This window comes from Cuculus canorus, chromosome 33 (assembly GCF_017976375.1).
Source record: "Cuculus canorus isolate bCucCan1 chromosome 33, bCucCan1.pri, whole genome shotgun sequence".
Taxonomy (NCBI): Eukaryota; Metazoa; Chordata; class Aves; order Cuculiformes; family Cuculidae; genus Cuculus; species Cuculus canorus.
Window position 1 is genome coordinate 792,501 of NC_071433.1, and position 27,999 is coordinate 820,499.

The 27,999-nt window shown below is 50.9% G+C and overlaps 1 protein-coding gene across 1 annotated transcript; it reads right to left on the reverse strand.

Annotated features, from left to right (window-relative positions):
- Nucleotides 1-300: 300 nt before the first annotated feature.
- Nucleotides 301-27,782, reverse strand: LOC104066263 (uncharacterized). Its single transcript, XM_054052296.1, has 22 exons — nucleotides 26,219-27,782; nucleotides 24,388-24,486; nucleotides 22,937-23,278; nucleotides 20,223-20,498; nucleotides 19,804-19,905; nucleotides 18,069-18,095; nucleotides 17,686-17,712; nucleotides 17,568-17,588; nucleotides 17,146-17,172; nucleotides 16,527-16,703; nucleotides 11,843-12,721; nucleotides 8,209-8,556; nucleotides 6,979-7,263; nucleotides 6,222-6,320; nucleotides 5,825-5,851; nucleotides 5,082-5,108; nucleotides 4,313-4,339; nucleotides 3,948-3,974; nucleotides 3,101-3,127; nucleotides 2,840-2,860; nucleotides 1,953-1,979; nucleotides 301-882 (listed from the first exon to the last, which is right to left on the reverse strand). Exons 1-22 carry the CDS (start codon nucleotides 26,520-26,522, stop codon nucleotides 347-349), a joined length of 3,732 nt encoding a protein of 1,243 aa, XP_053908271.1. The 5' UTR covers nucleotides 26,523-27,782; the 3' UTR covers nucleotides 301-346.
- Nucleotides 27,783-27,999: the final 217 nt, after the last annotated feature.

Below are 27,999 nucleotides of genomic sequence, written 5' to 3' on the forward strand. Positions count from 1 at the left end.
TGAATACAGACCACGTGGTACAAGCCGTGTTGCCTGGAGGAGGTGGGACAGGAACAACACCTTGTGTCCAATCCTATCTTCAGGCCACTGAAACCCTTGCTGAGCTGATGAGATCTTCATGACCTATCCTTGGGACTCAGGTTCCTGCCCAGGTTTCTCTGAGTCAACCTTCTTCCCACCAAATGATTCCTTTCTTTCTTTCTCATTTTTCTACCCTGTTTTGGCATTACATTTTTTTTTCTCGTTGGATTTTCTACCACCGATGGCTGAAGTTTAACTTCTCCCTTCTTTCCACTGAACTTCCCGCTTCTCCCATTCTCTCTCCAAGCCGTTAGACCTCACGGTCTCACGGCTGAAGAGACTTTAATGGGACAGGGATTAAGACGGGGTGGATAAGTGGCGAACGTGTCCCATCTCTTCTGGATAGAAATGGATAAAACGTTCCTGGAAGCTCCTCTCCAAGCTTTAAAGTCATTCTCACCAGAATGTCCATCTGTCCTGCTCCGTAAAAGCCCACTTGCCCTTCCTCCAGGTCCAGAAGGACACCAATGACTGAGTTGCTCTGCTGCTGCTTCCCAACCCTGCGGTCTCCTCCGCTGGAGAAAATCTCTCCCTGGGACCCATGCAGAGCCCAGTAGTCCTCTCCAGGAATGGTCCCATCCTCCTCCTCTCCTCTTTTCTCCCTCACCACCCCCAGAACCCAGTCTTGCTCCTGGTCCACCTCCACCTCCCAGTAGTGTTTCCCAGCCTCAAACCCTTCCTTCCCCACCAGCACAGGGACCGTGGAGGGTACGTTGGGTTCAGACGCGTTGCTCTCCACGTCTGGAGCGCTCGGCACGCGGAGCTGAAGGACTCGGCATTCGGGATTCACAGTGATGGGAACTGGAGGGGAAAAGGAGAGTCATCTTATGAGCAGAGCGGCTCAAGAACTTCTCTCCAGATGAGGCTGTGGGTTGGAGCATCCCACGCTCTGGTGATACAACCAAGAACGTGAACGCTCCCAGAAGAGGGAATGCGATCTCCGATGAGATCCTTGAGAGGCACCTTGGAGCTGTCACACTCTCTTGGTGTGCGAGTCCACAATCTTTCCTCTTTTCCACATAGTCCTCTCGGGAACTGTGTCCCCCACCCCAGACTTTGATGCTTTAGAATCATAGAAGGATTTTGGTTGGAAAAGACCTTCAAGATCATGGTGGCCAACCATTGATTCAGCCCTGCTCAGTCTACCACTAGACCATGTCCTCAAGTATGATGTCTACTCGTCTTTTAAACATCTCCAAGGATGGTGGCTCAACCAACTCCCTGGAAAGCCTCTTCCAGTGCCTGAGAACACTTGCAGTGAAGAAATTATTCCCCATGTCCAATCTAAATCTCCCGTCGTGCTTATTGGGGCCTTTTCCCCTTGTCCCACCACTGGCTACCAGGGAGAGGAGACCACCACCCACCTCACTTACAACGTCCTTTTAGGTGGTTGTAGAGACCGATGAGGTCTCCGTTCTCCAAACTCAACAATTCCACCTCCCTCAGCTGCTCCTCACAACCCTTTTGCTCCAAACCCTTCACCAGCTTCGTTGTCCTTCTCTGGGTGTTCTCCAGCATCTAGAGGGCCTTCTCGTAGTCAGGAGGCCAAAACTGATCCCAGGATTCCAGGTGAAGCCTCACCAGTGCCGAGTCCCAAGGAACGATCCCTTCCCTGCTAATGTTGGCCACACTATTCTCCACGTCGGATAAGATATCGTGGGCCTTCTTGGCTCATGCTCAGCGTATTCATTTGCCTTCCAGCAAGTCCTTCCCTTGGTCTTCCCGGAAAACCCATCCAATCCTCATTTTCTGTTGTCCAAACCAAGCACATTCCCATGACTACAGCTCGGTTGGGGCATCTCTAACACCATGGCGTTGGGATTTTGAGGCAACCTGGATGGTCACCCAGATTTCCCACCCTTCCTCCTCACCTGCATGGCTCCGGGCTTCCCAGAATTCTGTGGAAAGAAACGGATATGACTGTGCTTTCTTTGTATAAGGGCAATGATACTTCTGATATCATGGGAGCTGTTTTCTTCTCCCAAGGAACAAACAATAGGACAACAGGAACGGCCTCAAAGTTGCATCAGGGGAGGTTTAGATGGAATAGTAGGAAAAAAATCCTTCATGGAAAGGCTTGTCATGAACTGGAAGAGGATGCAGAGGGAAGAGGTGGAGTCTGCAACCCTGGAAGGGTTCAAGGAATATGTAGAGGTTGTACTTCAGGATATAGTTGTTTGGCCCCATCCGTGGAGGTGTTGAAGGCCAGGTTGGATGAGGCTTTGAGAATCCCGATCCAGTGGAAAGAGTCGGAACTGGATGGGCTTTAAGGTCGATTCCAACCCAAACCATTCAATGACGGTTTAGTGGACACAGTGGGGTTGGTCTGATGGTTGGACTGGATGACGTTAGAGGTCTTCTCTAACCTTAATGATTCTCCGACTGGAATACCGAGGCGTTTTCTTGGCACCTGGTTCCTGTCATCGCTGTGATTCTGCAGCGGTGAAAGTCCTTCCTCTTCTTAACTCACCAATCATTGAGCCAAGGAGTTGTTATAGTTGAAAAAGACTTCTAGCTCCACCAATCCAAACCCACCGTGGTGACTAAACCATGTCCCCCTGGTTGCCACCTCTGTTTGAACACCTCCAAGGACGGAGACTCCACCACAAACCTGGACAGCTTCTTCCAATGCTTCACCATTCTTTCCACAAAGAAACTTCTCGTCACGTCCTATCTAAACTCCCCTGGTGAAACTTAAAGCCGATTCCTCTCATCCTAATCCCACACGTTGAACTGCCACCATGTCTAAACCACTTACCCAGCTCTGCTTTCAGTTGACCTGAAAGAGAAAGACGATCCAGTCATTAACGCTTCGGTTTTCCTTCTTTAATCCCAGGTTTTCAAAGCAGGACAACCCCAAAGCGTGGAATAAACAAACGTTTCGCCCCATAGCTTGATTTTTTATCGCATCACTTGGCTTCAAACCCAAGGGCTGCACAGGCAGACTCACTTGAAGCCTGGTCCAAGTGTTTCTAGATGTGACGGCAGCGTCAGATTGACATAAAATCTGTTTTCTTACCAAAGCGTTTCTTGAGTTTGGACTTGGCTGAAAAAGGAAAACCAGAAATGAGCGATGGAGAAACTCAAATGTGTGAGGAAAGACCATTGAATTCCATCAGCAGTCGTTCCTTAGGGGAACAGAGCACAATCACAGACTCATGAAATGGTTTGGGTTGGAAAGGACCTCAAAGCCCATCCAGTTCCAACACTCTGCCACGGACAGGGACATCTCCTGCTGGATCAGGTCGATCCAAGCTCCTTCAACACCTCCAGGGATGGGGCAGCCACCACTTTCTCGGACAACCTTGGTCAGGGCCTCCCCACCTTCACAGGAAAACATTTCTTCCCGCGATCTCCTCTCAATCTCCCCTCTTTCAAGTGAAAACCACTCCTCTTCATCCTATTCCAGCGCTCCCTCATCAAGAACCCACCACCAGCTTTTCTGGAGCCCCTTTGAGTAGTGGAAGCTGCTCTAAGGTCTTCCCACAGCCTTCTCTTCTCCAGGCAACCCCAACTCTCTCAACCTTTCCTTGGATGGGAGGTTCTCCAGTACTCCGATTGTCTACGTTGCTTCCTCTGGACTCACTCCAACAGCTCCATGTCATTCCCGAGCTGAGGACTCCAGAACGGGAGGTCCAGGTGAGAACAGGGCTCCAGGTGAGGTCCCACCAGAGCAGAGCAGAGGGGGCAGAATCCCCTCCTTTACCCTGACATTCCCATTGCTTTGGATGACGCCCGGCTTTGGATGCACATTGCCGGCTCCTGTTGAGCATCTCATCCTCCAGCATCCCAAGTCTTTCTCCTCGAGGCTGCTCCAAATCCATTCCCCACCCAGCCCGGATTTGGGGTTATTAAGCGGGATTTACCTGCTCGGTTTTTGCTTTTGTCTCCTTCTGAAAAGTTCAGCACATGGAATAAAAGAAAAAAAAAAACATTAACAGAGCGCTTCTGGAATATAAATCGGGAGTTATTTAATTAGTGGGTTTTCACATTGCATTTCACACAGCTTTAAAGTTGGGAAAAAGAAATCCATTCGACACGCTTTCTACCCATCTCACAATGAGGAACGTACATGAGTTCTACGGCGATTAAAGAGTTAAACTGCCATCAAACCCAGTAATTCAACCAGAAGAAGAAAACAGGGAAGAAAAGCAACACAAAAAACCCCAAAGTGGGCATAAATTTGACATAGAGACAATTAGATGTCACGGAACAACCAAAAATGTCATACCTAGCATCGACTTCAGTTTGTTCCTCCCTAGGAAAGAACACGCGTAGACATCAGCGTGAGCTTTGATAGAGTTCATGGAATGGCAGAATGGTTTGGATTGGAAGGGATCTTAAAGCCCATCCGGTCCCACCCCCCACCCTTGCCATGAGCAGGGACACCTCCCACCCATCAGGTTGCTCCAAGCCTCATCCAACCTGGCCTTGAACACCTCCATGGATGAGGCATCCACAACTTCGCTGGGCAACCTGGGCCACCCCACCCCTCATCATGAAGAATTTCTTCCTAATGTCTAATGTAAATCTTTCCCTTCCAATTTAAAGCCATTTCCCCTCTTCCCATCACTCCAGGTCCTTGGAGAAAGTCCCTCCCCAGCTTTCCGACAGCTACTTTCAGGTAATTCCGGCATAAGGTCAATATAAGGTCTCCTTGGATCCCTCTCTTCTCCAGGCTGAAGCTGAACAACTCCAACTCTCTCAGCGTGTCCTCCCAGCAGAGGTTCTCTAGCCCACGAATCATCTCCGTAGGGTCCTCTGGACCCATTCCAACAGTTCCATATCCTTCTTATGTCTGGGATTCCAGCGTCAAACACGGGACTGCAGGTGAGACCTCACAAGTGAGGAGCAGAGGGGGAGAAGCATCTCCCTCACCCTGCTGGCCACGTTTCTTTTGATTACTCTATTGATAATCAATACGCAAATGTCGATTCCTTCAGTTTATGACTTGGAGATCTCCTAACACCTCAGCATCAGGGCAGCTCTTGAGGACTCACCTTCTTCCAGTTCCACCTTTGCTTTCACTGCAGAAGAAAGGATACGGGTCATAAAGTTATTTATTCTGGTAAACATCGCTCGTCATGGGACGGAGAACAGAAATAAGCAGGGTTGGGACTTAAATTCGAGTTAAACAAATAAACTTCCCAAGACTTCTTCTTAGTCCAAAGAATTCTTATTTTCTAAACCAAGAAGTGTCTCATTTTGCAGATCCGTAGACTCATGGAATGGTTTGGGTTGGAAGGAACCTCAAAGCATTCTTATTTTCTAAACCAAGAAGTGCCTCATTTCGCAGATCCATAGACCCATGGAATGGTTTGGGTTGGATGGAACCTCAAAGCCCACTTAGTTCCAACCCCAGTGGATAACTTCCACTGGACCAGGTTGCTCCAAGCCCCATCCAACCCGACCTGACGGTTGAGCTTAGAGGGCTTTTCCAACCCTACCCATTCTACGATGAATTAATTAATCCTTAAACAATTACAAACAGAGCTCAAATATGAAGGACACGGTAGAGTCCGTCACTATAACGACCAGAAGAGCTCCAGGAAAGAAGGAAACAGGAAACTCTTTTAAAGCCCAAGAGGAAAAAATAACCTCATACAGTAAGTTTTGACGATTCGTGTGGCAAAAATAACCTCCAAGACATTCGGAGGTAACTACAACGGTTAATTAGTTCGTTAATTTTAACACAAATGAACTTTCCAGCTTACAAATTCTCATAATCTTCATCATGACTCACCTGTCTTAATGGTTTTCTTGCGATTACCTGGTTAAAAGAAAGAAAAAAGAGGGAAAATGACATTTTTGTGTGTTTTTGTACAGCAATACTGGCAAAAAAAATCAGCTCCAATTTATCACTTGGGCTCCGGGTCATCAACAACACTCTGGAGCTCCAACTCCATCCCCATTTCCCAGAGTTCCTCTTGCAGACCTAAAGCCCTCTGACGTTAAGATGTGCAAATTCCACTCCTCCTTTCCGGATTGGATAAATTCCCACCCTTTTTGTGTTCCGTGAATTCAGTCATTCAACAATTAACGGTGGTTTGGTTCATGAGCTGTTGTTACGGTCGTGGGCTTCGGCGCGAATTGTGGTGTCTCTGTGTGTTGGTGGAGATGATACGCGAGGAGATACTTACTTCTCACTTTAGAAATCACGGCGAAAATCAGGACCATGCTAAGGCATAAAATTACCAGGAAGAAAATCAACCACTTTGAAATAGAGGGAAAGAAAATAGCTGTAAAAAAAAAAAAGACCAAAAGGAACGATTAATCAAATTTAACTCCAAGATAAAGACGATAATAACTCAAGATCCAACCAAAACATCTGAGGAGAGGGGGAATTGGATGGATCTTGAGGTCCATTCCAACCAAAACTATTTCATCGTTCACGACGCAGGGATTCCCGTGGCACCCAGCATGGACATTCCAACCATGGACACGTTCCGGGGTTTTCCGCTTGGGCCAAAAATGAGCCAGGGACCACGGAGAAGCAGCAGTGATGGGATCTCCCTCACATCCTTTGCCCTCATTCCCATTCACAGCATTAGGATCAAGGGAACCATCACGTCCTTGGGCCATCCCTGGAGAAGAAGGAGCTCTGGAAAGGGTTTCCCAGAGAAGTTGGGGCTGTCCCATCCCCAGAGGAGTTCCAAGACCATTTTGGATGGGGCTAAGAGCACCCTGATCCAGTGGGTGGTGTCCCTGCCTACGGCAGGTGTGGAACTAAGTGGGCTTTGGTGTCCCTTCCAACCGAAACCATTCCACGATTCTATGATTCTCATGAGTTTTTTTTTTCCAACGCCGATTCCGGGAACACACCTCCGGGTCACCTCATGACATGATGGGATCCGTGTCATTTAATCTCACAAGGAGGTGACTACAGAGCTCACTCACCTGAGATGAGGATGCGGGACTCGCTGGTGGTGTTTAGCAAACGGTTGACTATCCTGCAGGAGACTTCCACGTCGGAGCCCGCTTTGAGGTTCATGGAGGTTACCACACTGTATAGTCCCGCAGGCATCTTTGTCACCTTTGTGGTTGACCGCTCCTTCTGGACCTGTCCTTGGCCATCCAACCAGACCACCTCAGGTTTAGGAAGCCATCCAGCTGTGCGGCAGGTGAGGTCAATGCCTTCTTTCATGTGGCTCCTCAGGAAAATGGAAGGCACGGCACCTGTAGCTAAGAAATAAAGTCACGTTCTCAGCTTCAACCAATCCCGAGAACAGCAAACGGTTTGGTTTGCCTGGGATTTAACCCTTCTTTCATCAACATATTTGTATGAGTCGGAGAATGCTTTGAGTTGGAAGGGACCCACAAGGATTTGGGAGTCCAACTCTTGTCCCTGCATAGGACAACCCCAAAAATCATCGAACCATGGCATGTCCTGGTTGGAAGGGACTCATAAGGATGATCACATCCAACTCTTGTCCTTGCACAGGACATTCACACTGTGGGGCTGAGGGCATTGGCCAAATGTTTCTGGAATATTGTCAGGTTCAACGCCTTGACTGCTTCCCTGTGAGATGTTCCAGTGCTCTACCACGCTCTGAGGGAAGAATTTTGTCCTAATGTCCAACATAACCCTCCCCTGGACCATCTTTCTACCATTCCTTCAGGTCCAGAGAGAAGACTGAAGGATGCCTTCAATGTTCAACGCCTTCTCCTCCTTCCCTTGTGAGGAAGCTGCAAAGCACAATGAGGTCTCTCCTCCATCCCCTCTTCTTCTGAACAGACCAAGTGACTCCAAGCCACTCCTTACACAGTTTCCCCTCTAAACCCTTCACTTCATGGCTTCCTCTGGATGATGCCGAGAAACTTTAGACCCTTTTTATCTTGTGGCACCCAGAATCTCACCTCGTGGTCCAGGTGAGGCCACTTTCATTGTGGAGAAGAGTGGGACAATTCCCTCCCTTCACCGTTTGGTGATGCCGCGCCAGGGGTGGACACAGTTGGCCCTCTTGGCTGCCAGAGCTCACTGTCGGCTCATGGTCAACTTGCTGTTGACCCCACATCCCTCCATGAAGGCATTTTAAGTGTCAAATGGTTCTTAACTCCCTCAGTCGGTGAGGGATACACGCGTTTCTGTCCCATCATAGAAGATAACAAGAGCGAATGACCACTGACCTCCCACTCGCAGCTCGATCAACCCATCATGGTTTGTGCCGTTGAAAGAGACCACACAAGTGTACGATCCTTCATCGGAGCTCCTGACGTTCTTCAAGTGCAGTGACATGTTGCCAGCTCTAAATTCACGGCGGAAGAATTCTGCTCTTCCTCGGTATTTCTCATCTTGTTCCTCCTTTTTGGTTCTCCCATCGTATCTGCTCACCGTTATTTCTTGAGGCTCTTCGTGAAACACCCACTGGACAGAGAACTCCTCGGGGATGTTCTCTGCGACCACGTGGCAGGGCAGAATGATCCCTTCTCCAATGACTCCAACGACGGAACTGTGAGGAGAGCGAATGAATTGACCTGTGGGAAGAGAAAAGGCGACGTTTTCTGTTGGCCCGCATCACGTATTCCATGATGCTCCATCAGGCAATCATCAGGAGAACCAATCTCACTGCCAACAGGAGAGGAATCCAAAGTAGAACTAAAGAAAATAGCACGGCAGGATGCTTAGATGAGGAACGTTCGCACCACGTGAAGCTCATGGAGTTCATCCTTCGGTACTTTGGATGCTACCAAACGATATTGTGGCCATAAAGTTGTGGCCGCAGAGAAATGGGTGAACATTCTGCAAAGGGTTAAATACAGGATGTGGGATCTACTCAACAACAACGCAAAGGTGGGGTTCGGTTGTCCAAAGGTTGGTACCTCCTATCGTTTGAAATGTCATTGGGAATCCAAGACATCCCTATGGCGCTGGGAGATGACCCGCAGCGCATCTGCATTCGTGTGAAGGAGAGGCTGGAGAAGACACCACAGCAGTGCCTGGAAGGACACCAGACACTGTGTGCTGGTACCTGGACCATAGAATGATGGAATGGGTTGGGTTGGGTTGGGTTGGGTTGGGTTGGGTTGGGTTGGGCTGGGTTGGGTTGGGTTGGGTTGGGTTGGGTTGGGTTGGGATGGGATGGGTTGGGTTGGGTTGGGTTGGGTTGGGTTGGGTTGGGATGGGATGGGTTGGGTTGGGTTGGGTTGGGTTGGGATGGGTTGGGTTGGGTTGGGTTGGGATGGGTTGGGATGGGTTGGAAGGGACCTCCAAGCCCACCCAGTTTCAACTCCCTGCCAAGGGCTGGGACACCTTCCACTGGATCACGTTGCTCCTAGCCCCATCCAATGTGGCCTTGAACATCTCCAGCGATGGGGGCAGTGACAACTTCTCTGGGTAGATTGAGGCCGTTTCTTCTTGTCCCATTGTTTTTTACGTGGGAGAAGAAACTGTACCACCACCTCCTTTCAGGGAGCTGCAGAGAGGGATGAGGTCTCCCTTCAGCCTTCTCTTCTCCGGGTTAAACAGTCCTAATGACTTGTGCTCCAGATCCTTCATCACGAAGAAGGAATCACTTGTAGGAAGCTAAACCTCAGCAGCTATGAGCCAAATCCAACCCTTGGGGACAATTCTGTTGGCTGCTCCTTGGTATCTGGTGCTGTCTTGACCTGGAGCTTCCCAGCAACCCACCGTTCCTCATCCTGGATGGGTTATATCTCCTGTAGCCCTATCCTATCTTCCAGATCATGTAGATATCTCAGGTACCTTAACGCCCATCAGGCTTAAGGTGGACCCCCTGTGGTCTTTTGGGGGGTTATAATCGGATGGTTTATGCCATTCAAGTCAAAAAATGAATGAAAAATCATAATATCATCGAGGCTGAAAAAGACCTCTAAGCTCATATGGTCCAACCATCAACCCAAACGCTTTGGTGGCCCCGAAGTGCCACCTCTACACATTCTTTGAACCCTTCGAGGTATAGGGACTCCACCACTATAGATGGTCCTCATTATTTTTCACTTTTAAGTCAAACCAAACTGAAAATACACTGTTTTGTTAGAAATATATCCCAAACGGAACCATCTTTACCTGTAACGACGCGCGACCGGCATGGAAAAATGAGCATGTGAAGAGCTGTCAGCCACCAAAAGGAGGAACCCATCAATATCCAGGCTCCTCAATCATCCGCAGGACCAAAAGTGACGCTGCAAGGTTAAATCCTTCAGGGTTTTTTTTCACGCCTTCGATGAAAAATGCGTTGTTGCTGAGATCAAATAGGGGAAAACGTGAGCGAACGGGGAAGTAGTGCACCCTCAGCAAGAAGATCACACTGAGCCGAGTGTTGGAGCTGTCGCACCAGAAGGTTGGGATGTCATCCAGAGGGACCTGGAAAGGTTGGAGGGATGGGAACGTGGACCTCATGAAGTTCAACAAGGTTAAGGGCGAGGTCCTACGCCTGGGTGGGGGCAATAAGCAGTTTCAATGCATGATAAAAGATACGATTGAGAGCCTTGAAGGGAAGGATTTGGGGTGTTAGGGGATAAGGAGCTCCACTTGAGCCGGAAATATGTGCTTGTGATCCAGAAACCAACCGTGTCCTGGGATACATCCAAAGAAATGGGACCGTAGACTACGTAGGGGTTTCTGCCCCTCTACTCTTCTTCCTTGAGACCTCACCTGGAGCCCTGTGTTGAGTTCTGGAATCTCCAACAGAAGCAGGATGTGGATTTGTTGGGAGAGGACCAGAGGAGGCCACGGAGATGGTTCAAGGGGAGCACCTCCTGTATGAAGACGGGCTGAGAGAGTTGGGGATTGTTCAGCCTGGAGAACAGAAGGCTCCAAGGAGACCTTAGAGCAGCTTCCAATAAGGAATGGTGCCTCGGGAAAACTAGGGAAGGGGCTCTTGATCAAGGAGTGCAGGGATAGGGTTGGGGGACAATGGTTTTAAGCTGAAGGAGGAGAGGTGGAGATGAGATCTTGGGAAGAAATGTTTTCCTCTGAGGGTGGGGAGGCTCTGGCCCAGGGTGCCCAGAGCAGTGGTGGCTCTCCCATCCCTGGAGGTGTTCAAGGGCAGGTTGGATGTGGCTTGGAGCAACCTGATCCGGTGGGAAGTGTCCCTGCCCATGGGGGTTGGAATTGGATTAATACAGGGAGATCAATACAGGAAAAATACACCATGGGATGGTTTATGTTAGAAGGAACGTCAAAGCCCATAAAGTTCCGGCCCTCTGCCATGGGAACCTCTCTTTGTTTGGACTGGAAGGGACCTTAAAACCCTTCCATTCCACTCCCTCTGCTCATTCTGCCATGGGCGGGGACACCTCCCACCGGGTCAGGTTTCTCCAAGCCCCATCCAACCTGGCCTTCAACACCTCCAGGGATGGGGCAGCCACCACTTCCCTGGAAAACCTCAGCCAGGGCCTCCCCACCCTTACAGGTCTACCTAAGACCTCATCTCAATCTCCCCTCCTTCCAACCAGGTGCCGGCAGAGAGAGAAGCTTTCCCATCTGAAAACTGGGAAGAACGGCCCAACAGGGTCCTCCTTGTTACTGCAACCAAACCAATCCACGCCGTTTCATCCAAGTATCCCGGTAAACGCAATGGGTTTTCTTCACGGATTTAGGAAAAAAAAAATATAGATTCTTACCTGGGTTGTATGAACTGTAACGCTTCTTTATGGGATACGGCTCCGGTGAACCTTTGTCCTCTTATCTTTATTACCACTGTAGCTTCTGATAGCGTTTTCCACGTCCAATAGAGCGAGAGAGGATGGGGCAACGTGACAAGTCAGCTCCGGCATTCAGGTTGCAAGGCCAAAATACCTTCTGGCTTCTCAATATTCCTAGCTGGAAGAAGGTAGGGATGTTCCTCATCAAGGTAGTGATGTTCCTCATCAAGGTAGGGATGTTCCTCATCAAGGTAGGGATGTTCCTCACCAAGGTAGGGATGTTTCTCATCAAGGTAGGGATGTTCCTCATCAAGGTAGGGATGTTCCTCATCAAGGTAGGGATGTTTCTCATCAAGGTAGGGATGTTCCTCATCAAGGTAGGGATGTTCCTCATCAAGGTAGGGATGTTCCTCATCAAGGTAGGGATGTTTCTCATCAAGGTAGGGATGTTCCTCATCAAGGTAGGGATGTTTCTCATCAAGGTAGGGATGTTCCTCACCAAGGTAGGGATGTTCCTCATCAAGGTAGGGATGTTTCTCATCAAGGTAGGGATGTTCCTCACCAAGGTAGGGATGTTCCTCATCAAGGTAGGGATGTTCCTCATCAAGGTAGGGATGTTCCTCACCAAGGTAGGGATGTTCCTCATCAAGGTAGGGATGTTCCTCATCAAGGTAGGGATGTTCCTCATCAAGGTAGGGATGTTCCTCATCAAGGTAGGGATGTTCCTCATCAAGGTAGGGATGTTCCTCACCAAGGTAGGGATGTTCCTCATCAAGGTAGGGATGTTCCACACCAAGGTAGGGATGTTCCTCATCAAGGTAGGGATGTTCCTCATCAAGGTAGGGATGTTCCTCACCAAGGTAGGGATGTTCCTCACCAAGGTAGGGATGTTCCTCACCAAGGTAGGGATGTTCCTCATCAAGGTAGGGATGTTCCTCATCAAGGTAGGGATGTTCCTCATCAAGGTAGGGACGTTCCTCATCAAGGTAGGGATGTTCCTCACCAAGGTAGGGATGTTCCTCATCATCACAGACTCATAGAATTGTTTGGGTTGGAAAGGACTTCAAAGCCCACCCGGTTCCAGCCCCTTGCCCATAGCAGGGACACATCCCACTGGATCAGGTTGCTCAAAGCCACATCTAACCCGGCTTTGGACACCTTGTGACTTTCTGGAGTATTTTGTTTTCATTGTGGTGTCCTCTATGCAGATCTTCAGCATCTCCTCCGAGCAAGGACAGCACAAAGCCTTTTCCATGTGCCTCCCTCACCTGGACGTGGTCTCCTTGTCTATCAGCACTACCACATCTGCCCACCTGAAGGCCCCCCCTCCATCTCCTCCCTATCCCTGGCCATGGTGGTGGCTGTTGTGTGGTCAGTGGTGCCTCCAGCAGTGAACCCCATCATCTACAACATGAGGTGCCCTCTGCAAACCGGCCAAGTGGGTGCTCTTTCGCTCCCAACAACCCACGTTTCCTTTTGACGATGGTCATTTGGGTTGAAACCCAACTGTTTGGGATATTTACGTTCTACTGAGGTACCATGAGATGTCCAAGAGAAGGTCCATGAAGGTGCGGAGGGGGCTGGAGGACACGTCTTATGAGGAGCGCCTGAGGGACCTGGAGGTGTTTAGACTGGAGAAGAGGAGGCTGAGGGGACACTCTGTCTACAGCTCCCTCAAAGGAGGTGGTAGAGAGATGGATGTTGGTCTCTTCTGTTGAGTAATAGAAGAGGACACGACCTCAAATTGCGTCAGAGTAGGTTCCGATTGGACATTAGGAAAAATTTCTTCTCCGAAAGAGTTCTCCGGCCCTGGAAGAGGTGGTTGAGTCTCCATTCCTGGAGGTATTTAGAAGACGGGCAGATGACGCGCTTGGAGATCTCATTTAGCAGTGGACAGGTACGGCTGGACTCCTTCTCAGAGGTCTTTTCCAACCGAGCGATCTCATGGTTCTACGATGGCACTGACGGCATCACCGGGACAAAAAACCCATACAGAAATGAGGTCCTCCTCATCTCCTTTAAAATCTGGCCGGCCTGTCATGATCCCACCAACAGTGGCTCTGTGGACTAAATTCCTTCCATCCCTTATATTAATTATTAAAGTTTCCAGAAACTTCTATGTATTCAAATATATATTTTTATTATATAACGTCGTTACGCAGGAAAAGGGTTCGAGAGTAGCGAGGGATAAAATACCGACTGTGGGAATGGGTCAATCAGCTCAACACGAGCCAGAGGACACCCAGGTGGCCAAGAAGGCCAACGGCACCTGGGCTTGGATCTGCCATGGTGTGGCCAGCAGGAACAGGGAAAGCACCATCGCTCTGGACTCGAGGAGACCACACCTCGGGTCTCGGGTTCAGTTTTTGGCCCCTCGCTCCAAGAAAGACATTGAGGGGCTGGAGGGCATCTGGAGAAGAGTAACAAGAGGAGAGGAGGCTGAGGGGAGACCTCATCACCCCATGGAGCTACCAGAAAGGAGGTTGCGATGAGGTGGGCATTGGTCTTTTCTCCCAAGGAAGAAGTGATTGGACAGGAGGACATCAGAAATAATTTCTTTAGCAAAAGAGTGGTAAAGCATTGGAAGAGGTTGTCCAGGGCGGTGGTGGAGTCTCCATCCCTGGAGGGGTCCAAAGAAGATGTAGAGATGGTGCTTCAGGGACTTGGGGCTGTTTAGCCTAGAGGAGAGGAGGCTGAAGGGAGACCTCATCACCCCGTGGAGCTACCAGAAAGGAAGTTGTGATGAGGTGGGCGTTGGTCTTTTCTCCCAAGGAAGAAGTGATTGGACAGGAGGACATCAGAAATAATTTCTTTAGCAAAAGAGTGGTAAAGCAGTGGAAGAGGTTGTCCAGGGCAGTGGTGGAGTCTCCATCCCTGGAGGGGTCCAAAGAAGATGTAGAGATGGTGCTTCAGGGACTTGGGGCTGTTTAGCCTAGAGGAGAGGAGGCTGAAGGGAGACCTCATCACCCCATGGAGCTACCAGAAAGGAGGTTGTGATGAGGTGGGCGTTGGTCTTTTCTCCCAAGGAAGAAGTGATTGGACAGGAGGACATCAGAAATAATTTCTTTAGCAAAAGAGTGGTAAAGCAGTGGAAGAGGTTGTCCAGGGCGGTGGTGGAGTCTCCATCCCTGGAAGAGTTCAAAGAAGACGTGGAGATGGTGCTTCAGGACACGGCTTAGCGGGCACAGTGGTGTTGTGTTGATGGTTGGATGAGCTTAGAGGACCTTTCCAACCTTAACTCACCCAAGTGTGTGTGGAAAGATTGGGATCTTCCTGGACATCTCAGCCAAGAACCTGTGGTTTTACAACAGTGGTAAGAAAGCAGCTCTGCTCCCTTTGGCTGTTGCCGACGGCGGCAGCCGGGGTGGGAAACTCATTCCCTTCTTCTCAGCAGGCATTGATGCGGCAGAGCCTGATGACGCTCCTCGACGGACAGAGTGGGTGTTTGATGATGATGGTGATGAGCGGAGGGGTTAAGAAGACGCGGTTCGTGTCTGACTGAACCACAGAGCCTGAGATCGCGCTGTGTCCTTCTCAAACCCCCGCTGAGGGCCACCAAATCAAAGAGATGAAGAGTTCTTTCATATAAGAAGCTCCCACCATCGCTTGCCAACCCTTCTGTGAGCCCATCAGAAAGAAGACCTGGACTTCAGTTGTGGGATAGAGAAGACACTCAGTTCTTGTAAGCCATCACAGGAAGGCGTGGATGCACAACACAGGGAGTTCCCATCACTGAAGATCCCAGTAGGTGTTCACGATGTCTTTGTCTCGCTCTGCGATGGGAAACCTTTCTGATGAACTCCAACCGCCGTTCCCAAGAACGCCTCCCACCGCTCTTTCTAGATGTTCAGCACCCATGGGACCTCCTTCTACACCAGCTAGAAGCAGAAACGCGCCTGACTCGCTGTCGGTGCTGCTTGTGGAGCTGCGGCAAACTGGTGTGAAATCCAACCCTATCCTCCTGCTTTCGTTCGAGGTGTGAGGATCTTCCATTTCTAGAGAGTAGGGTCAGAACTGACCCATGAAGATGAAGGTAGCTGAGCTTTCTACGTCCGTTGGTCAAACTCTTCTGCCAGAGTCAGGCAAAACGCCTTTTCTCTCCTGATTGAGTCACCACTGAAAACAAGAGCCTGGGAACATGAGGTCAACCACGCGGTGAGAGGGAAAGCAGGTAAGACAGCAGGACATGCGGCTACATCCCCAAGAACGTTGTCATTTTATAGTGTCCACGTAGACTCACTCTTCCATGGTTTTCAGAAGAATGTCTTTCTCCTGATCGCTGTTGGGACCTCTCCTGCGAGGACCGCAGACCTCAACGTACCGGCAACACCATCATCATCCCACCAAGCACCAGATGCATGACGTGACACCAGGATCACCAGGATCACCAGGAGAACCCTTGTGTTATCCACAGCTCCCGGCAGATCGTGGTGGCCAAGCGGCCAGAAGTCACCTCTCTCGCTTATCAAACCCCACCACTTCCGCCACACAGAAAACAAACTCTGCTTGGAACAGTCGTGAAAGTTCATCTTTCAGTTCGGATCAAAGAGAAGAAGACCAAAAAAAAAGAGGTGGGATGGCAAGCGTGGAACCAAAGGCGATGAGGACGTTGAGAAGCGCTGGAATTGAAGCTCTACCAAATGCCGTAAACGTGAGACACCGTCGAGGAAATCTGATCTGATCGGAAAGGCGTTCCGAAACAGCAACAATTAATGTTTGATTCAAGGTATCTGCAACCCAACATAACCCCCGTCTACCTCAGTGCGGCATTTTGGTTGGACGTGATGATCTGGAGGGTGTTTTCCCACCTAAATCATTCTATATGCAGATGATTCCACCCGGCGACATCTTCATCCCGCTGTAATAGTCCACAGGCTCAGAGGTCACCCTCACGTAGGAGAGTTGGAACTCGCTGATGGAATTTCTCCGGGCGTAGTGCACGAAAGTGTCTCTTCCGCGGTCAAAGGGCTTGAAAAGCTCGGAGGGCCTCGGTGTTTCGTCCACGTTGATGGGCTCTGGGGAGAGAGGAGGAGCCGTTCGTGACAACTCGGCCGGAGGGATGGGAGAAGAGAACCCCATGAGAAGAGGGACCGGGTGCTTAGTGGAAGCACTGGGAGGAGAGATCCTGCACTGGAAGGAGAGATCCTGGACTCCAGCCTGGAGTCCAAGCATGGCTTCTAGACCAAGGGGGTGACACCTTCCTGGCCGGGCAAGCAAGGACACCTTCATTCCCAAGAGGGTTCCTCCTTGGTGTCCAGGTCTGCACTGGAAGACCTTGGCCAAGGATGCAGCTCAACCCAAGGGACCATCCAGCCCACATCCAGGCGCCGTTGCTGAGCAGAAAGCAACGTTTGGGCCAACTTGTTCCTGAAGGAACCAAGGAGAGTTGCTCCTAACGCCCACACCTTTCCAGAGCTTCAAAGCCCTCCTGGTCTTATTCCAACTCCACAAACTTACCAACGTGCCTTGGATCGCTTCTGCCCCCTGTTCAAAGAAGAAAACCCAAATCAAAGCCAAATCCTCTGTGTTCAGAGGTCCGAAGGTCCACCCTGGGTCCGTGTCCCTTCCACAGTGCGGCACTCCAACCTCCGGGATGTCCATCACGAGCTCCAAGACGCGCCACGGGAAACTGGGAAGCTCGGAGATGAGCTCTCCGACCCCACAGAACTCACTTGAGTGTGTGTCATGGTTCGTTCCCATCTGGAGTTCCTCTCTCCCTCCTCCAGCAGGACCTCACCCGAGGTCCTCATGGGGATGCGGAGGAGGTCACGTTTGGATTCTGCCTTGGTAGGACTGCGGGGTCGATGGAAGACACCGCTCCCAACCGCAGAGAGGATCGTTTGTGAAGAGGCAAAGGGAAGGAAGGCGCCTTGACTTACCTAGTTCGTTTATCAGCGTCCCTGAAAGAGAAACACAGAGTATTATGGGCTTCCCAAGGGCCGCGCGGTTCCACGATGGCAATGCCCTTTCCGTTTCCCACCATAAATCATCTCTTACCACACGCGGACTCCACCAGGTCATCATCTGCAACGAAACAAAAGACGAGGGAAAAAAACCATCTTTGCGTTCCTTTGTTGAGGATTTGGAAAAGGATTTTCCGTGGGGCACTTTTCCTTCCCGGGGATGGAGCTGTGGGGCAGGCGGAGATGCCTCTGCCTTCTCCACGTGTTGGAGGTGAGGGGTGGATTTGGGTGTGCACATATCCTCTACCAAATTTCCTTACGACGTTCTGGGTATGAACAAGAAGATGGGAAAGGAGAGGGCAAGAGCAGTGAAGAGGAGAAGTCTGGGTGGGACGGAGGGTACGTGATGGTGGCTACGTGCGCTTGGGAACACCTAAGCGGGACCTTCTCAATGTGAAAAGACTCATTTTACTGTACCTGTATCCATGGCGGTTTTCCGACAACCTGTACCAGGAAGGAAAAACACCAGAGTCGGCGAGTCGGTCATGGCTTGGCAACCCCTAAAAGAACCCCCCCCAGATCTCCCAGGAGATGGTCAGCTGGTGGGAGATGAGTGATGGTGGGTCTTGACTGAGATACACCTTCAGGATGCTCAGTACTTTGGGTCTACACTGCTGATGGGGTTCTTCTTACATCCCTACCTGACGCCTGCCCTGTGTCTACTCTCCCACACGAAGGCAAGGAGGTGTTGAGTTCCCTACATGACATGGGATGATAGTCTTGGAGGTCCCTTCTCTCCCACACTAAGACAAGGAGATGTTGAGTTCCCTCCATGACATAGGATGATAGTCTTGGAGGTCTCTACTCTCCCACACTAAGACAAAGAGGTGTTGAGTTCCCTACATGACATGGGATGATAGTCTTGGAGGTCCCTTCCCTCCCACACGAAGGCAAGGAGGTGTTGAGTTCCCTACATGACATGGGATGATAGTCTTGGAGGTCCCTTCTCTCCCACACGAAGACAAGGAGGTGTTGAGTTCCCTACATGATATGGGATGATAGTCTTGGAGGTCCCTTCTCTCCCACACGAAGACAAGGAGGTGTTGAGTTCCCTACATGACATGGGATGATAGTCTTGGAGGTCCCTTCTCTCCCACACGAAGACAAGGAGGTGTTGAGTTCCCTACATGACATGGGATGATAGTCTTGGAGGTCCCTTCTCTCCCACACTAAGACAAGGAGATGTTGAGTTCCCTACATGACATGGGATGATAGTCTTGGAGGTCCCTTCTCTCCCACACGAAGACAAGGAGATGTTGAGTTCCCTACATGACATGGGATGATAGTCTTGGAGGTCCCTTCTCTCCCACACGAAGGCAAGGAGGTGTTGAGTTCCCTACATGACATGGGATGATAGTCTTGGAGGTCCCTTCTCTCCCACACGAAGACAAAGAGGTGTTGAGTTCCCTACATGACATGGGATGATAGTCTTGGAGGTCCCTTCTCTCCCACACGAAGGCAAGGAGATGTTGAGCTCCCTACATGACATGGGATGATAGTCTTGGAGGTCCCTTCTCTCCCACACTAAGACAAGGAGGTGTTGAGTTCCCTACATGACATGGGATGATAGTCTTGGAGGTCCCTTCCAACCAAAACCATTTTTTGATTCCATGACACCTTCACGACGCAGGGATTCCTGTAGGACCCAGTATGGTCATTCCTACCATGAAGATGCTCCAGGGTTTCTACCTGGGCTGAAAATGAGCCAGGGAACAAGGGGAAAGCCGCAATGATGGGATTCCCTTTGCGTCTCTTGCCCTCATTCCTATTCTTATCATTAGGATCGAGGGGATCATCACACCCTTGTCCCATCCCTCAAGAAAAGAGAGCTCCGGAAGAGATGGTCCACAGAAGCCATGGATGTCCCAACCCTGGAGATGTTCAAGGCCACGCTGGATAGGGCTTGGAGCAACCTGATCCAGTAGAACGCGACCCTGTCCACAGCAAGAAGTTAGAACGGATGGGCTTTGAGATCCCTTCCAACCCAAACCATTCCACGATTCTATGATATCTCCCCGCCCTTCGCGGTTGTGTCAACGCTCGCAGGCGCCCATTGTGGTGTGGAAGGAGATCCGAGATCTTTTGTCCTGTTCGTTGACCCTTTCTCCTTCACGGGCAGGTTCCCATGGGACAGATAAGAGACCCTCCTCACCTCTATAGACCCGAACGGCGCCCACAGCCGTGGTGACAAGAAACAGAGTGAAGACCGTCCAGAAGGATGGAAACCACGGTGACTGCCGTGGAAAAACAGAACCTTTGGAAACAAAACATCTGAGCTTTACTTGTGTGATATTTCGCCCAAATCTGAGCACCCCCCAAGGAATTCTTGTAGAGATGACTTGAGGAATGGTCACCACCAGACGCCGTCGGGCATCACCTACACTCTCCATGATCTGCAAAACGTGTGGGACAACGGGGACCCCTTTGCATCCCTCACCACCATCGGACCTGCTCAGGGTCCATCGAGCTGGACTTGGTGAGCTATCGTCCTCCCCATCATCAGAAGGGACCTTGAAGGTCTCCTGAGACAACAACCCTGCTGCAAAGCTTTCTGGGGGTGATGAGACTCACTTGAGAGGCGCAGAGTAGTTTTCTTCTCGGTCGGCATCAGGGGGTTGAGGATCCGACAGGTGACTTCTTCCCCTTGCCCTTGCGTGACCGTGACTCGGCTCAGCACGCTGAAGAGTCGGCTGCTGTTCTGCTGCACGGTGGTGTCCGCAGAGAGCTTCTGCTCCTCCTGGGTAACCCATTGGACGGTAGGCTCGGGGAACCAACCCTCTGATCGGCAGGCAAGCTCGAGACCTTGACCTTTGGGGCCCAGGACTTCAAAGACTATTTCACCGCTACCTTAAAGGCAAAACAGTTTGTCAGGAGAAGAAGTGTGTGTGTCCGTGAAAGCTCTACCTTGGATTTGTAGCTCCGGCTTCATCTAGAGTTTGGTCCCTTTGCCTGCCAGTTTCTTCTTGGTCCTTAAACCCCAAAAATGATCTTTCTGAGCCCCCAGATCCTATCTTTTCCAACCTTTCCAAAAGCCACCCTGTGGGATGGATTTGCCTCTCAGCTCCCCACTATTCCCTGGAGCAAACCAGGAGGATCATGCAATGGTTTGGGATGGATTTGCCTCTCAGCTCCTCACTATTCCCTGGAGCAAACCAGGAGGATCATGCAATGGTTTGGGATGGATTTGCCTCTCAGCTCCTCGCTATTCCCTGGAGCAAACCAGGAGGATCATGCAATGGTTTGGGATGGATTTGCCTCTCAGCTCCCCACTATTCCCTGGAGCAAACCAGGAGGATCATGCAATGGTTTGGGATGGATTTGCCTCTCAGCTCCTCGCTATTCCCTGGAGCAAACCAGGAGGATCATGCAATGGTTTGGGATGGATTTGCCTCTCAGCTCCTCGCTATTCCCTGGAGCAAACCAGGAGGATCATGCAATGGTTTGGGATGGATTTGCCTCTCAGCTCCTCGCTATTCCCTGGAGCAAACCAGGAGGATCATGCAATGGTTTGGGATGGATTTGCCTCTCAGCTCCTCACTATTCCCTGGAGCAAACCAGGAGGATCATGCAATGGTTTGGGATGGATTTGCCTCTCAGCTCCTCACTATTCCCTGGAGCAAACCAGGAGGATCATGCAATGGTTTGGGATGGATTTGCCTCTCAGCTCCCCGCTATTCCCTGGAGCAAACCAGGAGGATCATGCAATGGTTTGGGATGGATTTGCCTCTCAGCTCCTCGCTATTCCCTGGAGCAAACCAGGAGGATCATGCAATGGTTTGGGATGGATTTGCCTCTCAGCTCCTCGCTATTCCCTGGAGCAAACCAGGAGGATCATGCAATGGTTTGGGATGGATTTGCCTCTCAGCTCCTCGCTATTCCCTGGAGCAAACCAGGAGGATCATGCAATGGTTTGGGATGGATTTGCCTCTCAGCTCCCCGCTATTCCCTGGAGCAAACCAGGAGGATCATGCAATGGTTTGGGATGGATTTGCCTCTCAGCTCCTCACTATTCCCTGGAGCAAACCAGGAGGATCATGCAATGGTTTGGGATGGATTTGCCTCTCAGCTCCTCACTATTCCCTGGAGCAAACCAGGAGGATCATGCAATGGTTTGGGATGGATTTGCCTCTCAGCTCCTCACTATTCCCTGGAGCAAACCAGGAGGATCATGCAATGGTTTGGGATGGATTTGCCTCTCAGCTCCTCACTATTCCCTGGAGCAAACCAGGAGGATCATGCAATGGTTTGGGATGGATTTGCCTCTCAGCTCCTCACTATTCCCTGGAGCAAACCAGGAGGATCATGCAATGGTTTGGGATGGAAGGCAACTTGAAGCCCATTGAGTTCCAACCCCCCTTGCCATGGTCAGGACACCGGAGAGTCGATCGGATTGCTCAAAGCCTCACCCAACCTGGTCTTGACCATCTCAATTTGTTGATTTAGATCCCCTTCATATGTTCGAGGCTCCTCCACGTTTGAGGTGGTGTAAACCAGAAAACAGCAGAGGGAAGAACACTCCGCTTTTTCCTCTGGCGCTTCCCTACTCCGTGGTGACGCTAAAGGGTGGGCAGAGACGGTCCCTGCATGGGGACTGCACCAAAGCCCCTCCAGGCTCCCCATGTGGGATCATCTAAAGCAGAACCCTGAATCTGAGGTGGATTCCATGGGAGTTTTCCTGCTCAAGAGCAGGAAATGGGCACCATTTTTCTCTCTCCTATCCCCAAAAGCTTGGCTGATCTCCTTCGGATGAAGGGATGCTCTTGGCCACGTGACACGTAACTGCCCCCAAATGCTGCTGCTGCCCAGCGGAGAGGTGAACCGGCGGCGCCCCAACATCTCCTCAGTCCCACCGAGAAGTCAGAAGAGCAAAGACAGAGCCATCATCTCCATCAACCCAACAGCCACGGATACCGAGAACCTGTCCGTCCACCGGGTGGTCCCACCCTCACCCGGGCAGTGTCCCTCCTAAAAGGTTTCCTGAAGCTCTTCAAAGCTCCTTCTTTGCCTAAAACCACAAGAGCAACCTCGGCTCTCGCTGGGCTGGTGGGACAACCCGTTCCCCGCGTTCCCTCCTGGGTGGTGGCACATGGGTTGAACCTTTCTTGGCTCCTTTCTAACTTCTCAAGGACTTAGAATTAAAGCAACATCCTGGCTGGGGTGAGTGGGGAGATGAGGTGCTGGATGACACCATGGGGGCATCACCGTGGGGGAAAGAGAAGTTTTGAATGGTTTTTCCTTCTACAACAACTTCACCCCTTCCCCACCCGGTCCACAAAATGTCCAACCTGCAACGTTGAGGTCAGTGGTTGTAGCAGCGCTCCCATCCCTGGACGTAACGACGCAGCTGTACGTTCCTTCATCTTCTGGTTGGACGTTCTTCAGCGTTAGGGATACGTTCCCAGTGGCAAATCCATCCCTTGGCAACGATGTCCTCCCGAGGTACTTCAAGGTTTGACGGCCTCCAAGCTGCCCTGGCGTGTGGATGACCTCTAAGCGCCCGCCTGTGATTTTCTTCCACTGCACTTGAACGTTCTCCAGCGGCTTCGCGGAAGAGACGCGGCAAGGGAGGATTGCGTCCTGGTTGACGACGCCCACTACGTTCTGGGGAGAGGTGACCTCAAAAGTATCTGTGGAAACAAAAAGTGGAGTGAGAAATCATAGAACTTGGAATCCTTCCTGACTTGGAAGGAACCCACAAGGATCATTGAGTCCAACTGCTGTCCCCGCACAGGACAACCCCAACGTTCACACCGTGTGTCCGACGGCATCGAATCAATCAGAAACGCGTCGGTGGGAAGGACACAGAAGAGGAAATGATTTAGGGTGAGGGTGGTGAGGCACTGACCAAGGTCGTCCAGAGCGGTTGTGGTTGCTCCATCCCTGGAGATGTTCTTGGCCAAGTTGGATGGGGTTTGGAGCACCCTGACCCAATGGGAGGTGTCCCTACCCAAAGCAATGAGGTTGGAACTGGATGGGCTCCTACGTCCCTTCCAATCCAACCCATTCCATGGTCCTGTGATGACCAGGACAAACATTTTTCCCAGTTCCAAAGACCGGAGAACAACTGGAAGTTCCAAACTGATGCTGTTGGTCCCTTCGGTCAATGTACCTTCAGTCAACTCCATCACAACAAAACAATGGGTGAAAAAAAGAAGTTCTTCCGGGGAAATTTAGTTTGGAAAAACCTTAATAATTTGGTGGAAATGGTTAACGTCTTCTTTTCCCTTTAATTTTTTCACGGCAGAGGAGTTCATTTTGGTTCAAAGGTCTCACACGCTCGTTTTCTCCTTTCTCCTTCCCTCTGCGGCCGGACGGGAAGTGGGGAAACTGGAAAAGCCAAAGGGATTGAAGAGAGGAAAACCTGGGCTGGTAGAAGTTGTTCCGGATGGAATTATTTTGGGGAAAAGGAGGAAAAAGAAGACTTTAAAGGCTCTGCAGAGACATCACAACCAGCCTGCCCTGACTTTTCCTTCCTGGTGTCATCAACCATGGAGCGGCTGTGCCAACGCCACCCACCCATGGACACATTGGAGATGCGGATGGAGGTGGTAGAGCTGCATTGGCTCAGGGCTTCTCCATCTCCACCAAGAGACCCAGGCTGGGAAAGGATGGATTCCCCAACAGCGGAGAGTCAGAGCAGCTCCGTTGGGGTCAAAATGAGGAGACCGTGACCCTCAGCTTGAGGTCCAATCGTCTGCAGGCTTTAACCCCTCAGAAACGAGCAGAACAACGTTACCTGAGCAAGGGACGGCTGTGAGGAGAGCCACCATCAACAAAAGTCTTCTTCTCTGCTCCATCTCCGCAGTTGCACGCGTGGGATGATCATGGACCTGACCTGAAACAGGCACAGAAGGGAAGTAGCAAAGGCAGACAATCCCATTCCAAACCCTTCGGATCTCTCTCAAACGTCACTTGCCGTCGGCTCCTCAAGAGTTTAGACCTCAAGAGAACTTCTGCCTTTCCAGGAGACGGAAATCAACCTGGCGGCTTGCAGGGATTATGGGGTTAGAGGGAAAACTTCAACCCAGGTCCCATCGCCGGCTGAAAATCTGACCATAGAGTCAGTAAAGTTGCAGAAGACCTCCAAGGTCATCCAGTCCAACCATCAGCCCGTGTCCACCACGCCTACTAAACCACGCCCTGATACACCACCTCTACACCTTCTTTGAACCCTTCCAGGGTTTGGAGCTTCCCCACTGTCCTGGGCCACCTCTTATAGTGCTTCACTACTCTTTCAGTCAAGAAATTATGTGTGAAGTCCAACCTAAACCTCCTCCGGTGCAACTTGAGACCATTTCTTCTCATCCTCTCACTCATTCCTTGGGATAAAAGAGCAGCACCCACCTCACCACAACCTCTCTGGAGGCACTTGTAGAGAGCAATAAGGTCTCTCCGCCTCCTCTCCTTGAGACTAAACAGCCTCAAGTCCCTCTGGAGCTCCTCATTGGATTTGTTCTCCAGATCCTTCACCACCGTCGTTGCCCTGTGGATGGACATCTTAACACACCACCTTAAATCATCATTCTGAGCCGCACGAGTCCGTCCGTGCTCTGAGGTGGGAGGAGGAAAAAAAAAGAAGGAGGAAGAAGCTGTGTTTTACTCAGTGCCGACCTAAGATCGGAGGATGGGGAAATCGTCCTCTTTGCTTTCCTGAAGATACCACTCCCTGATAACCCTCTGAGCATCTCCGATCGACACCAGGCTCGGAGCAGTTCGTTGACCGAAGAGCGAAAGTGAAAGGAAGAAGGAAATATTAACGATTAACTCGAGGTGTGGCTCTGCCCTGGAGGTCACGCATTGATTTTCCGTAAGGCTGTTGAGGTTTTTGGTCAGGTGACACTGGGCGTGGAGCTGTGTAAACCCCCGAGATTTATGGATATTGTTTGAAGAAATCATCTTGAAACGGGTGTTGATGTCCCTTTGGAGACGGCCGTGGCTTTGAACCGGATTTACACCGGATTTGCCTCTCGGTATCGCTTTCTACAGCAGTTCCACCATAGACTCGTAAGGGATCTCCTGTGTTGGAAGGAGGATCCACAGGGACCATCACGTCCAACTTCTCGCCCTGTATTGGACAACCCCCAAACTCATTGGATGGTGGAATGTCCTGAGGTGGAAGGGACCTCCAAGGATCATCCGGTGTCCAACTCCACACAGGACAAACCCAACATTCAGACATCAGAGAGTGTCCGAAGGCGTTGGTCAACTGCTTCTGCAATATCATCAGGCTCAGCACCATACCTGCTCCTCTGTGGAGATGGTCCAGGTGTCCACCACCCTCTGGGTGAAGAACTTCTACCTAATATCCTACCTAACCCTCTCCTGGTCCATCTTCCTACCATTCCCTCCGGTCCAGACAGAAGAACTCAGTGTCTTCTCCTACAATTGGCTTTTTTTGGGGGGCTGCGAACGCACGTTGTTGGAGCTCCTCATCTTCCACCACCCCACGAAGCACGGGGAAAAAAAAAGCAACGAGCATGGAAAGGACCCACAGAGAGACCCCCAAACGTAGAGAGAACCTGAGAGGGTGATGTTAGAATACAGCAAACCCCACACAAAGTTCTTACCCAGCGGCATCCGAGTGGGTGAGAAGACACAATTCAGACCTTCGACTGCTTCTGGAAAGTTTCCATGAGTTCTTCTCTTGAGTTTTCTCCTTCGCTTTCCATTCCTATAAGGAGTCACACCTTTAAGGTGGGGTCTGGGTGGAGCTTGAGTGGCTTTATTCACGTCATTTCCCACTCCTGATTGGTGGGAGAAGATCTCACGTCGACTCTGAAGGTGTCTCAGTAGCAATTTAACGGTGGGAGAGTTTTGGGGGGTGGTGTGAAGAGGGTGGATTGGGGTGACGGGAGATGGTGTTGATTGCATTATGATGACAACGTCATCCAGAGGGACCTGGAGAAGGTGGAGAAGTGGGTCTGTGTGAACCTCATGAGGTTCAACAAGGTCAAAAGGAGGGTCCTACGTGTGGCTCGGGGCAACCCAACAGTTTCAATACAGGTTCAGGGGTGAAGGGATTGAGAACAGCCCCGAGGAGAAGAACTTGGGGTGCTGAGAAGCTCGACGTGAGCCAAAAAATGTGTGTTCACACATCATTTTCAGCCCAAGTGGAACCCCCCTGAGCACCTCCGTGGTGGCAATGGCCATGTTGGGTCCCGTGGGAATCCCTGTGTGGTGGAGGTGGTGTAGAATCATGGAATGGGTTGGAAGAGACCTCAAAGCTCATCCAGTTCTATCCCTCCCACTCAATCCACAAACACTTGGCCGGGAGGTGACTGTCATGAGCACTCGTGTTTCCACCTGTCTTCTCCTTCCCGACCCCTCTCAACCAGAACAGAGCTCCCAAACTTCCATCTCTCTTCTCCCGGTGATTGAGATGTCCTCACAAACCAGCTCAGAGGCGCAGAAGAGCAAGGGGAGACCTTATCCACCGATCTAAACCCCTAAGGAAGATCATTCCTATCCTCCACGGTGGGATCCATCGGCCTCCGATGGGAAGTCCTGAGAGTCAAAGCTCCAGAAGACCCCTTGAGAAGTCACGAGCACTCGCGTTTCCACCTGTCTTCTCCTTCCCGACCCCTCTCAACCAGAACAGAGCTCCCAAACTTCCATCTCTCTTCTCCCGGTGATTGAGATGTCCTCAAAACCACAATGGGAATGAGGGGGATCCCATCACTGCCGGTTCTCCCGTGGTTCCTGGCTTATTTTCAGCCCAAGTGGAACCCCCTGAGCACCTCCGTGGTGGCAATGGCCATGTTGGGTCCCGTGGGAATCCCTGTGTGGTGGAGGTGGTGTAGAATCATGGAATGGGTTGGAAGAGACCTCAAAGCTCATCCAGTTCTATCCCTCCCACTCAATCCACAAACACTTGGCCGGGAGGTGACTGTCACGAGCACTCACGTTTCCACCTGTCTTCTCCTTCCCGACCCCTCTCAACCAGAACAGAGCTCCCAAACTTCCATCTCTCTTCTCCCGGTGATTGAGATGTCCTCACAAACCAGCCCAGAGGTGCAGAAGAGCAAGGGGAGACCTTATCCACCGATCTAAACCCCTAAGGAAGATCATTCCTATCCTCCACGGTGGGATCCGTCGGCCTCCAATGGGAAGTCCTGAGAGTCAAAGCTCCAGAAGACCCCTTGAGAAGTCACGAGCACTCGCGTTTCCACCTGTCTTCTCCTTCCCGACCCCTCTCAACCGGAACAGAGCTCCCAAACTTCCATCTCTCTTCTCCCGGTGATTGAGATGTGCTCAAAACCACAATGGGAATGAGGGGGATCCCATCACTGCCGGTTCTCCCGTGGTTCCTGGCTTATTTTCAGCCCAAGTGGAACCCCTCTGAGCACCT

Excerpts from the sequence above, each read along its gene's own strand:
- LOC104066263 (XM_054052296.1), bottom strand. The coding sequence starts at position 26,522 with ATGCAATCAACACCATCTCCCGTCACCCCAATCCACCCTCTTCACACC. Across the intron at positions 12,722-16,526 it reads CGGGATGAAGATGTCGCCGG|TCTGTGATGATGAGGAACAT; the intron begins GTGGAATCATCT and ends CAATTCTATGAG. Across the intron at positions 4,340-5,081 it reads AAAGGTGGAACTGGAAGAAG|GGAGGAACAAACTGAAGTCG; the intron begins GTGAGTCCTCAA and ends GTTCTTTCCTAG.